We start from the raw sequence: 18,497 nt of genomic DNA, 5'->3' as shown, positions 1-18,497 counted from the left end.
AATTAATATCTTGGTTTCAGAGAATCCCAGAGGCTGTGGACCTCCACCCGAGATTACCAATGGAAGTATTGCTTCTGGATTTCTGCAACAGTATCAGCATGGGAGTAGAACAAAATATGAATGTGACACCATATTTAAATTGGTTGGATCAAAGGAAATAGAATGTGTTGATGGACAGTGGTCACCTCCTCCTTCTTGCATTGGTATCCTATATAATTCTATATATAAAAAACTGTGGTGTTGCCATACAAAGATAACCAAAAGTAAAGTAAAAGAGCTAATGCCAACTGATCACTAGGAAAAAAAATGCTGTTACTGTAAAAACAAGTAAAACTAAGTCTCCAGGTAGGTCAGGACATGTTCTGACAAAGTAAGCCGGATAAGCCTCCATCCTGAGGCTTTGTAAGCTCAGTACAAATGCCATCGCCTGTTTCCAGCAATGACAATACTATATGTTTCAGGGGCTCAGGGCTGCAAATGCGATGACTGTATATGCGTTGTGTTGCTGTCTTCCCTAGGCTAGAGTTAGGTGTCCCACATTTTTTTATAGTGCTGATATTGAAATAGTGAATGGTTCTACAGTCAGGTGTTCTGCCTAGGCAGAAGCACCCACTTTCTGTGCATGGCATTAGATGGTGTACCTCAGACCACAGAGTATGGAGGAGTGCAAACTACCATTCACTTGTTAAGACAGTGTCTCAGAATTGAAGCGGAATAGAATAAGTTGAAAATCTGTAGCTACATAAAATAATTAGGAGTGTTCTTAAGGAAGAGAACCAATAAACGTTGTGTTTTCATGGACTAGTTTACTTTGTCCTACAAAACATCTACATCAACTGCACTGCTCATCTAAGTGCCATACAAATTCCTTGTTCTCCCCATAATAAGTCTTAATATGCAGGAATACCCACTCACTCAAGATACTTATCTCCTCAAGCTCTGATCCTTGTGTTGTTTGTGTACGGAGAGATCAAATGGAAATATCTTCAACAGGTGGCTCTTCTGCTACAGCTGCCCCTCATTTTCACAGAGCTCATGAGAACTTTCTTTTGCAAATACCTATCATCTTCCTTGTTTTATTGAACTGTTCAGGAGATTCTAAAGCTACTTGTGTGGGGGAGGGGGGTGGGGGGTGGGTCTGGGAACAGGCAGAAGGGGATGTGCAATCATGTGGATCTCCTTCCTTAGAAACCAGGCTAAAATCCATTAGCAACAAAATATTCTGTACTGACAGAGGTACCAAAAGACTTGTGATTCCCTTGGAAAGTCTGGTAGTCTCTGGCTGTCTGAATTCTGACACATCTTCCAAGAGCAACACTGATGTTTTAAAAATGTATAGCATGGAGGAGAATGATTGCTCACATCTTTTTGATATTTGTTCCACAGAGAACAGTTTCTGTGCACAAGTTGGAAAAAAAGAGCGGTTCAAGATTGAGTGCAAAGTTGTTCAAATACAATTTCTGAGATTACCATGGGTCTTTCCTCTTCCCTGTTCAGAACTGGCTGTATGCCCCTACCCTGTTACATCCCTTTTTCCTTCCTCAGAAGAAATACCCATATACTGCACTCAACCGTGCAAACCATTAACCTTTACTTTCACTACCACAACAACAGTGGCAGCCCACAGCAGGAACCACAGTTAGCACGTAGAGACGACAGCCCTGCAGCTCGCTACGTGATGTTACAGAGGGTTTCGGCTCTTGTAGTAACACTAATTGAAAGTGCACATTACAAATGTGTAGGTGTGTAACTGAATATAATTTTGATTAATCAGAATCAGGTTCCAGATGACCTGGATTAATTGAAGGTTTTCTTACACTTCAGGATTCATGTATCTTTGAAAAACAGAATTTGGGAAATTAACCTTAGCTGAAACTACTTGGGGAGCAAGCTGTGGAGTTATCACAGTGATGGAAAAAGAAGGGAAAGGTCTGGAAAGGGATTTAGTAAACTGGCTAAATTATATACATACCTTAGCTCTGTAGAAGGTATTGTTAGTTAATAGGAGTAGGTTTGACTCGCCAAATGCAAATGTAATTCTTTTTATTTAAATTCTTTCAGATATTCAAATGTGACTCCAGTAAAATTGTGGAATATTTCTGCTCTTTTCAACAGAAGACAAAACACCATGTGGATCACCTTCCTCTATCCCGAATATTGTTCTTCACCAGAAAGACCAGCCCCAGTTTTCTCCTGGTGATGAAGTATTATATGGATGTAAAAATGGCGATGCTGGAAGAACGAGGACAAAATGTCTTAATGGGGAATGGAAGCCTTTACCTCTTTGTGATGGTAATCTGTTTCCATAATATTTCAGATATGAGTTTAACATTGTTGTATTCAAAATTTCAAGAACTTCAGGAATCAATATGTAGCCAGAGATACTATGGTTTTATGCATCTCAACTAAGTGCTTTTTTATTTACTGCTCTTTTAAGTGTGAACATGTCCTTCATCCTGGAAAGACTCTGAAGGTACAAATTAGTAAATACTCTGAGTCAGTCTGGGGAAAGAAATGGACAGTTACACAGTGGGTAACATCAAATATGATGGCACATCAATTATGGCACTGCACATCTTTGATGTGCAATGACCTTACGACAGTAGTTTTTTACCTATTTTCCAGTGTTCCTCTCCAAAAAAGACCCTTCAGAAGCCTTGGGACATACCAGCAATAAAGTCACATGCCTATTGTATTAATTACATGGAGATTTGTGTCTCTACATACTACTTTGATTTTTAAAAATCCTAATAGAAATTAGAAATAGTAGTAATAGCTATGATGTGCTGGTCTTATCTTATCCTTGCCATTTTTATGTAGATTAGTCCTTTTCATTTCTGATCAGTAGTTTTCTCTTTCTTTTTCTAACCTTCCCATTTAGTTTCACAGTGCATAAACTGTTGAAAGTAAAGTCTTTTTAAAAGATGTAAAATAAACCCTTTGCCTAAGGCAAAAAACCAATGCATTGGAGTCAGTAGGTTTTTTTTTTAAAAAAAAAAAAAAAAAGTGATATTGTACAAGAAGGTGTTTTGGCTGGAATAAATTTGACTAAAGTATATTGGCTTCTATTTATCTTTAGTGAAATACAGTTTATTATATTCTATTCTTAGTTTCCCTTTCTACAGAAGTGATTTTATATTTCTCAGTGATTTGGATACGCTGTACCTGTATTTGCAGTTATGTTGAGGATTGAATCTGGAACAAAATACAATCTACTTAGCTTTCACATTAGCTTGTCTTCTCACTCTCAGAATCACCAGTCAAGGACGCAAAACCTGGTTATGACTTACATACACTTTCCCTGGAGACTGATACCTGGTATATATTTAGTGTGGAATAGTACTACCTCCATGCTCCTGTTTCTGCAAGCAAAAGAAGGTTTCTATTCTTGTTTGTCTTACTACTGTTCTGTAGTTTTGAGGAAGAAATGAATGCTTAGTTTTTCAGTTAATGGACTCAGCAGAAGGGATCCTGTTAAAATAAAATAATTTTGTGGGCAATAACAGTCTGTGCTTTAGATAGCAAGAACAAAAATTTGTTTCTGTAATCTAGGAATCTTAGGAGTTACTTCAAACTACTGTAAATGAAAAAATATCTTCACATGGGCGTGCATTAGGAAACCAATGACCTCTTCATCAGTGAATGCATATGTACATCTTATCTGAACCAAATCTGTTCTTTAGCTGTTTGTGTTGATTTTATTCAGCTACATCTCATCGCTGTGTGCCTCCAATGGATGTTGAGGTTGTACAACCTAGTTCTTTCTCCGAGCCAAAAAAGGAGATTGAGCCACATGGAGTTATACAGTATAAATGTACATCAGCTGACAACAATATTAAAGAGTCAACTTGCGTGTCTGGAAAATGGTCACCGGAGATTGATTGTACAGGTGTGGTTTTACAATGCATACGATTTCTTCTTTTTATATTGGAATGATAAATGCTCATTATTAAAGCTTATTAGTATCTCTGTGACACTAGTCTGAAATAGAAATGCTTACACGCTTATATATGTGTGTGTAGTCAACTATATGCTATGGGATAGTCATGGGAACTAATGATGAGAATGATTTGAACAGTGAATTAGGTTCAGAGACACTATTTTTGTGAAGCAGACTTAATAATATCTACTATGACAATTGGAACAGTTGTTCCTGTCACTTCTGCTGTGAGAAAAGATTCAAAGATAAATTTAAGCTTTTTTTCTTCCAAAAGGGCTGTACCCTGGTGGAAATGGGAGTAGCACATAGCTCAAGTTCCAGCCAAAGTTACTTTATTTTCTTTAAAATTCAAAGCTCTTCTATTGCTATTTTTTTTATTCTATTTTTTTTCCCAGTCATTTCTTAGCAAAACAACAGGAAAAAGGCTGAGTTGGCCAGACTGCCCTAATCTAAAGCACACCAAAGGTCAGATGCCTGCAGGACTGCCTGCAAGAGCCATAGGTAGAGCAGGATATTGCCTGTAAAAGAGTAAAAACAATCATGGCCTCATTGCCTGCTTTATGGCATATCGATGGGAAGGGATGTGTGGAAGTGGCAGAAGTGCATAGGGTGGCAGCCACTCGAGTTAGCATTCTCTTTCAAAAACAGTCCCTACCTTCCCAGTGTTCTGAGACCATGTGAAGCAACAAACCAAGCTTTTGAGGTTTCCTCCTGCTCAGATCTACCTCTTTCCCTTCTTTTTCCTTTCCTATGACAGGAGCTGCCCCTCATTCCTTGAGTGGCAAAATTCACATTTATTTCTTTGTTTCCTTTCATGGTTCTCATTTAACTCTACTATTAGCTATGTCTGGGGAAAACAACAACAACAAAGCAAACAATCAGAAAGAAAAACTGACAAAACCAACCACACAAACTGTAAACAACCAAGAGAACCCCAGAAGCTGGACCAGTTTTCCTGAAATACCTCACCATACAGAGAGAGTCAGGGAAAGCACACAAGCTTGTGCAGCTGTGTAAGGGAGAGAGGGGACTACCAGCTTACATTACTGAACACAATTCTGACATAGAAAAATATATTGATGGTGTATTTTTCTGACCATGTGTTCTGTGAATACATGTTGAAAACATGAGCATCTAAAGGAAGCTCTGGTGTTTTTGGGGCAGAACAAAATGATTATGATACTAGTTGAAGCTCCATGTAGCTACTGAAGACTTATCTAATGCCAGTGTTTTCTTGGTTGTTAGTATTGTAATCTGTGATGAACTGTTACACTTTATCTTATGTTCTGTTTTGATCTGCATATGTGTCCTTAGGTGAAAACACTTGCTCACCTCCACCTCAGCTGCATGGTGCTAAACAGATACCAATTGAAAGAAATTACAGGAATGGGAGTAAAATAACTTTTTCGTGTCTTGAGAGTTTCCAGCTCATTGGTGGGAATGAAATAACATGTATAAATGGGAGATGGCAGTCACCACCACGCTGCATTGGTCAGTAGTGGATTTTTTTTTCTCTTTGTTTTATTATGAACTTCTGTGTTATGTACTTGCACTCATCATTAGCAGAATGATGATGTTATTGTTGTTAAGACTGTCACAAACAGGTAATTGTGCAGAAAAGCAATAGAATGTAAGTTGCTAAAGAAGGTGCAGTTGACCAACTGTTGGGTAGTACGTTTGTGGGGTGTTTTGGTTGGTTGGTTTGTGTTTTTTTTTTATTTAGACAGACTCATCTGAGATGGAGCATAAAGCCTTCAGGCAGCTCCTCAGGAGCCGTGTGTTTATTTATGTTGTTTGGATGTAGTTTTAGCAGTCTTTGCTTGTTTGTTTTTCTGTCTTTAATCTTACTTGATTTTTCTCCTTTCCTTTTTGTGACTTTTTCCTGTAATACAAGTATAAATGATATGGCATAACTTTGGCCATCTGTTCTAAGGAATCATAGAACCAGAGAATGGTTTGGATTGGAATGCACCTTAAAGATCACCCAGTTCCAACCCCCTGCCATGGGAGGGACACCTCCCACCAGACCAGGTTGCCCAAAGCCCCATCTGGTCTGGCCTTGGGCCCTGCCAGGGATGGAGCATCCACAGCTTCTCTGGGATGTTCCTGTGCCTCACCACCCTTTGAGTGAGGAATTTCTTCCTAGTATCTAATCTAAATCTACCCTGTTTTAGTTTAAAGCCATTACCCCCTGTCCTATCTCTACACTCCCTGACAAAGAGTCCCTCCCCAGCTTTCCTGTAGGCCCCCTTTAGGTACTGGAAGGCCACTGTAAAGTCTCCCCAGAGCCTTCTCTTCTCCAGGCTGAACCACCCTAACCCCCTCATCTTGACTCCATAGGAGAGGTGCTCCAGCCCTCTGGTCATCCCCATGGCATTCATTCCTCTGGACTCATTTGAATATGTCCATGCTCTTCTTGTGCTGGGTGCCCCAGGTGGGGTCTCACAAGAGCAGAGTAGAGGGGGAGAATCACCTCCCTCGACCTGCTGGCCATGCTTCTTTAGATGCAGCCCAGGATACAGTTGGTCTTCTCAGCTGCAAGAACACACTGCTGGCTCATACTGAGTTTTTCATCAACCAACACTCCCAAGTCCTTCTCCTGAGGGTTTTTCTCAATACAGTCTCTGCTCAGCCTGTATTCGTGCTTGGAATGCTGAGGAATCCACAAGCCAACTGTTCAAACATTGCTGATGCAGATGATATCTTGTAAGCAGAAGTTCATTAAGAAGTAGAAGAAAGTGTTTTCAGAAATGGGTAGGAGATAGATGAGTGCAGGACAAACGAGGTGCGAGCTGGTGACTGATGTGCACAACATGCCAAGCAAGCCTGTATTTTTAAGCTGCAAAATTCTAATGCCCTATGGTTTCTTTTCTCTTTTGTTGCTTGGGAGAGACTGTTTCTACTGATGTGTCAGACATAGAGAAGAATAATGAAAAAAGTGCTTGAGCTGCTCATAAAATAAATTATATTGCAATAAAATCCTCAGTCACAGTTACTAAACAAGAAGTTTGATTGTAATTAGATCTTTTGTCTTGCGGAATTCAGAGAATTCAGAGAAACGTATGCTTTCAACTTGATGTGTCAGCTGATGAAACCTAACTCACTAGTAACCAAAAACGTATATGAAACATAATTTATGTTCACCCCTTCTACAGTCATGTAAGAGAATAGCATAGTTGGACAACCCCAACTCAGGAGGAGTTTGTAGAGGTTTAGTCCACTCTGTGTCTGGGGAGGTAGGTTATACTTCTCAAGCTCTGCTGCACTCTGGTATTTTCCTTATGTCATCAGGAAACCCCCCATGACATTGGTATAATTTTATTAGTGGTGGACAAGCTTAATTTAGTTACAATTCTAGAAACTCACTTTCACCAGGACAGAACAACATCTCTTCTGATTCTCTGTCTATGATTTTTATCATTTTCTTTTTATTAAGTTGTAACTGTATCTCCTTGGCAAGATGTGGGACATGACTCTAATTTGGTTCAAAGTAAAAAGAAACAAATCCTTTTCGGATTTTCTTTGAGGGAGAGAGGAAAGGAGTTTTGCTTTGTGAATCTTACATATTTCTTCATCTTACTTTCAAGCCACTTAATTTTTGTTTGGATTTTTTTTTTCTTTTCCTTTTCTGTTTTAGACTGCATGTTTTTGGAATATTAATTGTCTTGTAATACTGTTTGTCTTTGTGCTCCATATTTTAAAGAAAATCCCTGCTTGCCACCGCAACCTGTGGAATATGTAGATGATCTCAGGCTGGAAAATCAAAACTTAAAAATGGAAAAAGAAGGGAAAACAATTTATCTGGCTGGTGCTACACTAAATGTGGTTTGTCATCCTGGATATAAGTTAGATGGACCATCAAAGATAACTTGTTCTATGGGAAACTGGACTTCAGCTCCTACATGCTCTGGTAATGTCAAACAAGACTTTTCCTGGGATGTACTTAGCAATGAATTCGAAATAATTTTAAACTGGAGCTTGAATTGTAGCAACAAACAGTAATTCTATATTTTGCTATGGAATCTTATTTTTCCTCATGAATGTCTTCAATGCAATCCTGGTGGGGGGCAAGGCTGATACAGTTGAACACAGTTTATTTTTTTATGTATTCCTGTGGTATATTTGCAATCTATGTTCAGAGTCAGTCTCTGCCAGATGAGTCATGGGCACATCCTTATCATGCAAGGATCTGTTTTCTACGGAGTTCACTAGTGAGTAGAAATTACTTTGGTGCTTCAATGATAGACATCACTTCTGTATAGTAAAGGACAGAAGCCTTTCCCAAAGTTTTCTGGCAGGGCTAGAAACAGAATCTAAAGCTTTACATTGCCTGAAGTTCACATCTATTTAGGGTACTAACATTTAAGTTTCTGAATGCTACCTTTTATATCCACAGGCAGTGATTGACTACGTTGCTCCTATAAAAGGCATCTTTTTGGTTGGAACAATCCACTCATTCTATGTGTATCACATTACCAAAAGTTTCAAGTTTGCATATCTTTTCAGAAATACCATGTGGAAGGATTCCAGCAGTTGCCAATGCTGCATTTGAAGGCAGGAGCAAGGAGAAGTATGAGCCTGGTGAAACAATTCGCTACCAGTGTCATGAAGGATTTCAGGTCACTGGTCCCCCTGAAATTTTTTGCAGAAGGGGAAATTGGTCAACACCACCATTTTGTGAAGGTATAGGTTGTACTTCTAAGTAGTCTATGACCCTTCTTAGTCTTTCAGGAACACTAATTAATATAACGCCAACCCATACATGCAAGTGAGTCAGACCAGTAGAGCTGATCATTGAGTTGCTTTTAATAGACTGCTACAACACCTATTTTTCTGGTCCCTGAGAAGCAACAAGCAGGACTGATCAGCAAAGAAATCTTTTCCCCTTCTGGTCTGAAGCCGGTAGCCACAGCTTTGCTCACTGCTTAGATCAAGCAGTCAGAGGGTTATGGAGAAAAGGGTGTTGGCTGCAAAGAGTGACATAGCTGGTAGCGTTACATATCTTGATTTCGTATCACTAGAAATTTCAGTCTCTGCAAGTTACCTTCAAATAGTAAATAAACCACTTTGTTCTCCAGCGCTTTGGCACACAATGCTGTATGGCATCAGTCTGCACATTCGGCTGGTCTCTGCAACTCCTTTCCTCTTTTTCAGTCACTTTAGGCAAAAAAAATAATTGCCTGGTGAAGCGTTGCAGAATGAAAACCATAGTAACTTCCTTTCCTACTTGTAGAAAAGGACCTACCTTACACAAATCGTCTGTCCTCATCAGGAACAATGGTGCTTGTGAATGCGCTATTCTGTGATAGCCATACTACTGTCCTACTATTCTTAAACGCACCTCTCTTTTCAGATGTTAGCTGTGGAGCCCCACCTGAAATTCTCAATGCTCATATTACCAGTACTCAACAGGAGAAATATCTGCCTGGTGCCAAAGTGCATTATGAATGTGAAAGTAATTATCAAATTATGGGTGTAAATTACGTCACTTGTTCAGAGGGACAATGGACAAAAGTGCCAAGTTGCAGAGGTAGGAATTTGTGCTTTCATTATGGCTGTTAGCTTCGTGTGGGGACAGTTTGGATTACCTAAATACTAGAAAGACTTTACCTTTTTTAGTTTTGTTTTCTTTGTGTACTGCAACATTGTACCTACTACTGCTTCCTTGCACAGAACTTTAATTTAGCTTAATGCTTCTAGAAATACTATGGATATTTTCATCAACAGCAAAAATATCTTGAAGAAAAAAGGCCTAGAATGTGCTGACTTGTTATTCTTCTCTGTTTTTTTACTTTTACTGACCTTCAGTAGAAAGATGTGTAAGGGCTCCTCTGTTGCGTTCAGCCCTGTCAGAGAGTATCAGAATGGCAGAAGTACTAGAGGAGAGAAACAGGTGTTCTTCTCTGAGGCTCCACTATGACAGAGATCCCAGCAGAGCCTCAGGAACTAAAACATGCAGGTCGGCTAGAGTCTGCAATGACAAGAATGTTCCTCTGAAGAGGAGCTGTGCTGTCCTCCTATTCCCTGCCCAAATCTGTGGCTGGAGGCTGAACAAGTGCAATTTGGCATTCATACGCCTCCATGGAGTCAACTTTACTTACCTGTTCATGAGCACTACAGGCTGATAACTTCTTCCAGAGCTCTACATTCAGCAGAGATCCAGCTTGGCTGCTACATCTGTGATTTTCAGAAGCGCTCGGGTTCTCAGCAGAGGGCCATGGCCTTGCAAGGAGGCTTTTTGTGGCAAACGGTGTAGCTACAGAAATGTTGGCTTTTTCTAGAAGCTCTGACTGTCCCTGTCATCTCCTGAGAATGTGGAAGGTGTTCTGCTGCCATTGTCATGTTAATTCACATTCCTGGGGTTCGCAGTGTTTAGAAACACTCATGGCCAAGGAAAAAAGAGGAGGGGAAAATAATCAAGTCATGTTGGTAAGGCAATATTGTCTCTTGCGCTTAAGAACATCATCTGGGCAGTAACAAGATGATTCTCTTAATGTAGTTTGTGTAGAAGAACACGTGAGGGCGTACAAATTGAGTGCAGAAATGTCTCTTTTCAGATGTGACATGTGAACCTCCTCCAGAAATTGCTGGTGGAAAAGTTCAAGGTGTTAAAAAGCCAAGGTATTTGCCTGGGGAGACAGCTCACTATCAGTGCTGGCAAGGTTTTCTGATGACGGGGGCTTCCACCGTAACATGTCAGAATGGGACCTGGACAGAGCTGCCCCAGTGCAAAGGTGAGTTCTCTCTCCCTCCATGCAGTAGACAGTCAGTGAAGATTGCCCTCAACTAGCTCAGTGGCATTTAGGTCTCCAAATTTCAGTCTCAGGACTGTGAGCAAGTGCAACAGTATCTGTCAGACTCAGGAAAAAGGGATTTTCCCTGGTATCTCTCCATTTGTGGTGGCAGGATGTGTTTAATGGAAGTCTACCAGATGAGTAACCTGGATGGCTTCACTCAAGGAGTGCCACATCTGGAAAAGCACCCTGAGGCTGAGAGCAACTGCTGGCCAGGTCTGATTTTGAGACTCCAACCTTTCACTTCTGCAAATCTGCTTTTTGAGAATGCCTAATGTGAAGAGAGTGAGAAATTGTGCTGCCTGTGCTGGAGAACAGAGCTCACAGCTCTCCTGCCAGCTGACATCCAGAAAATGCAAGTGGTGCATTGCCTTTGTGAATGCCATGTAATTGACTCCACTGTTACATTACCTGCGGGTCGTAGCTGATGGGTGAGCTAACACCTGGTACCACGTTGGTGCCCAGGATTTTAACGAGCACATTGAATAATCTCATTTGATTTCATGAGGCATATGCGAGGTTTCAGCACATGAACAAATGCAGCTTATCAAGGTGACAGTTTTCTCTCTGCTTTCCTCCAAGTCTCTCGAAGTACTGCCTATGTGATCTTTTGAAGAATTTGTGGCCAGGGTTCTGTTGCACCTAAAATCGGATGGTTTTCTTTCTAATGGGTAATTTTCTTCCAGGGAAGGGTAGAAAATGTGGCCCACCTCCAGATATTGAAAACGGAGACATCCTTTCCTTCCCATTGCCAGAATATGACCAAGGTGAAACTGTGAAATACAAGTGTGCAAGTTTCTACATCCTGAATGGACCTGAGCAAATCACTTGTACTGACGGGCAGTGGACAAATCCCCCAGTGTGCTTGGGTAGGTGGAAGCTCGTGCTGCGTGGCCAAGAGCTGTGTGAGCTGCTCGTTGTCTTTTTCTCAGGCCCTGCGGGCGCTTCACTTGTGAAGCAGCACTTGTGCTGGGGCTGCGACGCTGACAGGGCAGAACAGCAGCTGGTGCTTCTCCTGTGCAGAAGGAATTTCCTCTGGAGGTCAGCTCGTGTAGCCGCCTCTGCTGCCTGCTGTCCCTCCCTGCCCCCAGTCACCAACAGAGCCAGGAGGAGGGGAGTTTGGCTGAGCCGCTTCTTTGGGGCCGCTCCACCGGTGTGGCGTGCTCCTGAGCTGGGGACGCTGCTATGGTCCGCAGGCTGTGAGGAGGGAGGGTGGGTTGGTGTGAGTGCAAGGAAATCCAGGGCCACGAGGAAACGAATTTGAGAAGTGCTGGGACGAGGGCAAGGAGAGAGCCCAAAAAAGACACAGGGAAGTTCATTGCTGCCTGCTGAGTGCCCCCACCCCAGGCTGTGCTTCCCCCTTGTCCTGTGAGACTGTCAGAGGGCAAAGGCCTCTCCGCAGCGGTGTGTGGCAACTCAGCCATCATTGTTTTTTTCCCTTTTGCTTTGTTGAGAATGTCTTTCCTGTTGGAAAACTCAGAGGGTGAGAGCACAATGGTAGAAGAGGTTTGTGATGTGAAGTACACCTGTAGTCTCGGAGGGGGAAAAAAATGTATATGTATGTTGTGCATCTGTATGAACTGATCACATCCTTCTCTTGCCTTTTCCAAGCGGCTTGTACGGCCTCTGAAGAAGATATGGACAGAAACAATATTGAGCTGAGATGGAGAGGAGAAAGAAAGCTGTACTCGACATCAGGAGATTTTATTGAATTTGACTGTAAAATAGGATATGTGCAGGACCCAGCATCTTCCCCATTCAGAGTGCAGTGTATGGATGGGACATTAGAATACCCATGGTGCAAGCCAGGAAGTAAGTCACCTCCACTCTGTCACTGCTTGACCGCTGCCTTTTTGCAGTTTTAGTGCAGAAGCTGAGAGGAAAGCCCATAGCAAGTGTACCTGGGGAAGAAATAGCGGAGCACCAAGGTGTGAGAGCACCCTGCAAAGCTGCAGGCTATGAGGGGAGGTGCCCCCAAGAAGCCGCCGACTGGCGTACGTGAGCTGGAAAGGCTCCTGGGGAACGGGCTCCCTGGGGCTCATGAGGGTTACTGGTGCTGGGCCTGCCCGGCCGCTTCCAGGCAGGACAGAAGGGCTGGTAAGTTCCCTGCAAGTGGCTTCCCTGCAATTGGAAGGTGCCATTTCCCTGACTGTGGCAGGGCTGAAGAGCAGGAAACCATTTCCTTGCAGGCTCTCCCAAGCCTGCCTGTGTAGGCAGGGCTTTGGCCCAGCAAGCTTCTCTCCTGCTTCCCTCTTGCAGCCACAGCTGCGCCCCCTTTGCACCTGTGGCCTTCCCAGCTCCTCTCTGGTTGTGCTGTGCTCTGGTGTGTGTGGAGGCAGGGGGTCAATGCCCATTGCAGGCCTTCATGGCTTCTGCAGCAGGAAACCTGTGCTTGCCTCCTCCTACAATTTCCCCAAGCCCCGATTACTGCGACATTGCTGAAGGGTAGGAAATGGGCTTTTGCCTTTCATCATCGGCACTGTGCATTGATACAGGAGGGGACAGATGCGGCGGGGATGCAGCACAGGAGAATAAGTAGTTTCAGTCACTCAGCTGGTACCAACAGCGTCAGAGGATCAGTTGACAATACGAGGTCTACAGGCAAATTATGAGAGTACTTTCTCTTGTGGCGGTGGCTGTTCTTTTCTTCTTCTATTTTTTCTCTTCCCTAGGGAACTGTAGATTGAGTGAGACAGAAATGAAGAGGAACAATATTAAACTAAGACAGTCAAGGAGAAGATCTAACACATATCGCTCTAAGGAGACTATTTCGTTTACATGCCCTTTTTCCTACCGGGAAGTCTCAAACCCAGAGGATTTTGAGGCACAGTGCAAGGACGGAGTCATTAACTACCCCCGATGTGAATGTAAGTGCTCTGTGTGGAGGGCACAGTGCTCTGTAGAATTGTGGACAAGAAGGGAGGGTCAGCTTTAGGGGCCTTCACTTAACCCTCTACCAGTTTGTGTCTGTCATGGGGCTGCTCCTGTTCCAAGGGGTCCGGGGAATCAAATTGAAGCAATGGGAATGCTAGGCAACTTTGCTATCTGCTGCTCTCAAGAAACATGGCTGTGTGCCAGCCTTGGTGTTCATTCCTTTTCCACTTTTTCTCTTTACATTGCAGGGTATTTTGGATAAATGGAAGGGGCATGAAGGAGCCCAGCTGGAGAAATGAAAGATCCTTTGACCAACCCAGTGATTTGAGCTCAATTTTCCCTGGAGTTTGCTGTTTCATTGTGCTTTGTTTGCAGCTTAGCCAAAGTTCTGTGTTGGAATTTGCTTTTTTTTTTTTCCCTTTGAATTGTTGTATGATTGTTTTTACACTTAACCATTTTTGTAAAGGTATTTGCATTTTATCCATTCAAATGACTGTACTTCCTTCTTACTTTTGTTCTGTATTGATCTCACTGTTATTTTATTAACATTTGCATCCTGAAGTAGGCTGGCTTTGGTGGCATACTGAGACGTGAATTAAAGCGTGCAGCTAATTTGCTCATCAGCAAGTAGTGTGTGTGTGGTCTTCTCTGCTCCTAGCTTCTGCTCCATGTGCTTGCCTGGAATTCAGTCTGGGGTCATGGCAGAGATGAGTGTCCTGACAGCCTCATCGTGATGTGAAGGTAAGTGGTCTCCTTTAAAACAACTCAGGGAATTCTGTGGATCATAGACCCCAGTTCTTTTGCATGACTTGAGCCTCTGCAATATTTCATGGAAGGGCGAGATTTTGGAATGAAAGCAGCTTGGATTCCTTGGGAGGCAGGCTTGCCTTCTTGGCAGATTCGATGGGGCCAGATGGGATCCATGCAGGGGTAATGCAGGAGCTGTTGGAAATGCTCACCAAGCAGCTTTCTATCATTTATCAGCAGTCCTGGCTATCAGGGGAAGTCCCAGTTGACTGACAGCTAGCAAATGTGATTTCCATCTCCAGAAATGCTGGAAAGAGGACCCAGGGAACTACAAGATTATCAGTCTGACTTTGGTGCCAGAGAATGTTATGGAGCAGATCATCCTGAGTGCCATCACTTGGCACATACAGGACAACCACGTAATCCAGCCCGGTCAGCTTGGGTTTATGAATGGCCGGACCTACTCAACTAATCTGATCGCCTTTCAATGACAAGGTGACATGCTTACTGGATGAGGTAAAGGCTGTGGATGTTGTCTACCTAGACTTTACTAAAACTTTTAGCACCATTTCCCACAGCATTCTTCTGGAGTAACTGGCTGCTCATGGCTTGGATGGGCATATGCCTCATTGGGTAAAAAGTTTGCTGGTGGCCAGGCCAAAAGAGTTGTGAATGGAGTTAAATCCAGCTGGAGGCCAGTCACAAGTGGTGTCCCACAAGGCTCAGTACTGGGGCCCGTTCTCTTCAATATCTTTTTCAATGATCTGGAGGAGGGGATCGAGTGCACCCTCAGTAAGACTGCAGATAACACCAAGTTAGGTGCAAGTGTTGATCTGCTCAAGGGCTCTGGATAGGCTTGACTGATGTGCTGAGGCCAACTGTATGAGGTTCAACAAGGTTAAGTGCCAGGTTAAGCACCTGGGACACAACCCCATGCAATGATACAGGCTGTCCGCCCTCAGCAAGCATGCCGATGATACAAAGCTGGGCGGAGTGGCTGACACACCAGAAGGCTGTGCTGCCATTCAGCTAGACCTGGATAGGCTGGAGAGCTTGGCAGGAAGAAACCAAATGAAGTTTAACAAGAGCAAGTGTAGAGTCCTGCACCTGGGAAGGAACAACCGCATGTGTCAGTACAGGCTGACACATTGCTGTCCTTGACCTTGACCTTGACCTTGACCTGCTGGAGAGGAGCTCTGCGGAGAAGGACCTGGGGGTCCTGGTGGACAACAGGTTGGCCATGAACCAGCAGTGTGCCCTGGCAGCCAAGAAGGCCAATGGGATCCTGGTGTGCATTAAAAGGAGCATGGCCAGCAGGTCAAGGGAGGTGAGCCTCCCCCTCTACTCTGCCCTGGTTAGGCCTCACCTGGAGTACTGAGTCCAGTTCTGGGCTCCCCAGCACAAAAAAAAAAAAAAAGACAGGGCTCTCCTGGAAAGAGTCCAGTGGTGGGCCACAAAGATGATACAGGGCCTGAAACATCTTCCCTATGAGGAAAGACTGAGAGACCTGGGTCTGTTCAGCCTGGAGAAAAGAAGACTGAGAGGGGATCTTATTAATTTTTTAAAAAAATCTGAAGTGTAGGAGACAGAGGGATTTGGCCAACCTCTTTTCAGTGGTTTGTGGGGACAAGACAAGTGGCAATGGCCAAAAAATGGATCACAAGAAGGTCCGCACCAACATGCAAAAGAGCTTCTGCATGGTAAGGGTGACAGAGCACTGGAGCAGGCTGTCCAGGGAGATTGTGGGGTCTCCTTCTCTGGCGATATTCAAGGCCCATCTGGACGCCTCCATGGGCAACCTGCTCTAGGGAACCTGCTTTGACAGGGGGGTTGGACCCGATGATCTCTTGAGGTCCCTACCAACCCCTACAATTCTGTGATTCTGTGAAGAGTGGCTGGAAAGCTGTTCAGTGGAAAGGGACCTGGGAGTATTGGTCAACAGCTGGCTGAATATGAGCCAGCAGTGTGCTCTGGTGGCCAAGGCCAAGAGCATCCTGACTTGTATCAGAAATAGCATGGTCAGCCAGATTAGAGAGGTGATTGTCTCGGTTCTGGTACTTGGCTCTGGTGAGGCTACACCTCAAGTAATATGTTCAGTTTTGGGCCCCTCTCTACAAGAAAGACATTGAGATGCTGGAGCATTCCCAAAGAAGGACAACAAAGCTGGTGGAAGGTCTAGAGAACAAACCTTATGAGGAACAGTTGAGGCGGCTGGGCTTATTTAGCCTGGAGGAAAGAAGGCCCAGGGGAGACCTCACCACTCTTTACAACTACCTCAAAGAAGGTTGTAGCAGAGTGGGTGGTGGTCTCTTCTCCCAAGCAAGAAGCAATAGGACAAGAGGGAATGGCCTCAAGTTGTGCCAGGTAAGTTTTAGGTTGGTTTCCCTCTTCACTGCAAGGACTGTGAAGCATTGGAACAGGCTGCCCAGGGAAGTAGTTGAGTCACCATCCCTGGAGGTATTCAAAAGACGCACAGACGTGGTGCTTAGGGACATGGATAAGTGGTACACGTGACAGCTCTAGGTTAACAGGTGGACTTGATGATCTTAGAGGTCTTTTCAGAATGAAGCAAGTATTAACCTGCAGAAACTGTGATAAATGCATCTATGATGATGCTGTTAGCTTTCCAGAACTTGAGAACTAAGTTGCCACAACTGGGTTAGGAGTTCAAAACTCTGCAACACAAGTTGAGGACGAAGGTAACAGGGCACAAAGGATGAAGTAAAGCAGCAGTCAGAACCAAACAACAGCTGGATCACCAAGCTACTCTATCCAGTTATGTAATTTTATTTTCTTTTTAGGAAGAAGATACCACGATAATTTTGCTTGTTAGAGCTAGCGCTCTACTCCGTGAGTTACTTCCACCTTTAAGCATTGCAAAAGCCTCACCACAACACACTGTTTACTCCAACCTAAATGATTCTGAGATTCTGTGTTTGTGTGCCACTGATGTATTGCTGGGGGGGGGGGGGGGGGGAATTATAGAGGTGTTTTACTGCCATTATCCACAGGTATCAGGTGGTTACTGTCTTTTATGAGATCTGCCTCTTCCCCCTCCTGTTCTTGTGATGGCCCTGTTTTGCAGTAGTCTGCCTCATCCACTTCTTCCTCCTTCCCCTTCCTAGTAGAAGTTTCTTCTTTTCCTAAACAAATTGGCTTCCTCTTCCATTGTTTATTCTTAAATATAAGGGCAATTGATACAAGAACAGGTCAGTTCTCTGGTTCAGCTGCAGTGTCTGTTGTGAGAGTTGCAGTAGATGTAGTGCTCTGGATTGGATCCAGTGGCATTCTCTTCTTTAGGGTGCTGAATAGCATTGATTTTTGTTTGATAGGTAGAGGCCAGGCCTCTCCATAGCAGAGAGCTATGAACCTCTGGCTAGGGACATACTTTTTTAAAAAATTCTATCTTTTTTTTAGGATTCTGCATTTGTTCATGGATGAAGTCCGAAACCATTGGAAAGTGACAATTGTGATAGGTACTTGACCATATCCTCCCATACACCCTGCCAACCATAACCATCCTGCCTCAGGGCAGATCTCTAGGTGATATTGTTAAATAGCCAGTTAACCTTAGCCAAAGCCATAAACACATGCAGGAGACATAGCAATGGGATTGTGCTAGTTTGAACATCCCAAGAATACATAAGATTTTCAGGAGCTATTGTAATTAGCCTGGAGGAGAAAAGGTAAAAACTACATGATAATAGTTTCCATAAGAAGGTTCCTGAGGTGCAAGAACGATGGCAATACTGAGTACAAATACCAGATTACGTTAACAGTCAGTGTAACACGAGCACATGCTCTATACACACTGACAAAAACATAAACTTTGGCGAGCCCCCAGAGTAGATAAACAACAGGAAAGGAATTAAGAAAAACAACCTTGACGGCAAATAAATTGACATTATAAACAAATATATCCACATTGTGACTGGCAACTATTAAACAGTTATAATGCTTATAACAAATTTGGTCTAAAATGCTCTGGTCAGATCTGTCATTGTCTCAAGCCTTCATGCCCTGCATTGGGTGTCAAAAGGACTGTTGTGGTTAAACCTGACATGCAGGCAGCTAAGCATCATGCAGCTGTAAACTCACCCCCCCCCAAAAAAAAAACACCCCCCCAAAAAAAAAAAAAAAAG

The 18,497-nt window shown here is 43.3% G+C and overlaps 1 protein-coding gene across 1 annotated transcript in view; it reads left to right on the top strand.

Annotated features, from left to right (window-relative positions):
- The window catches only part of CFH (complement factor H), a 37,361-nt gene extending 23,126 nt beyond the window's left edge, over positions 1-14,235 (top strand). The window contains exons 13-24 of the mRNA XM_083847276.1: positions 21-203; positions 2,116-2,292; positions 3,707-3,889; positions 5,255-5,431; positions 7,644-7,850; positions 8,447-8,623; positions 9,294-9,470; positions 10,498-10,674; positions 11,421-11,603; positions 12,346-12,546; positions 13,407-13,601; positions 13,857-14,235. Coding sequence (XP_083703402.1) covers positions 21-203; positions 2,116-2,292; positions 3,707-3,889; positions 5,255-5,431; positions 7,644-7,850; positions 8,447-8,623; positions 9,294-9,470; positions 10,498-10,674; positions 11,421-11,603; positions 12,346-12,546; positions 13,407-13,601; positions 13,857-13,870 — 2,051 coding nt within the window. The 3' untranslated portion in view covers positions 13,871-14,235. The remainder of the gene's footprint in view (positions 1-20; positions 204-2,115; positions 2,293-3,706; positions 3,890-5,254; positions 5,432-7,643; positions 7,851-8,446; positions 8,624-9,293; positions 9,471-10,497; positions 10,675-11,420; positions 11,604-12,345; positions 12,547-13,406; positions 13,602-13,856) is intronic.
- Positions 14,236-18,497: the final 4,262 nt, after the last annotated feature.

The sequence above is a fragment of the Anser anser genome (assembly GCF_964211835.1).
Source record: "Anser anser genome assembly, chromosome: 8".
Taxonomy (NCBI): domain Eukaryota; kingdom Metazoa; phylum Chordata; class Aves; order Anseriformes; family Anatidae; genus Anser; species Anser anser.
This window is presented reverse-complemented; position numbering and strand designations above follow the sequence as displayed.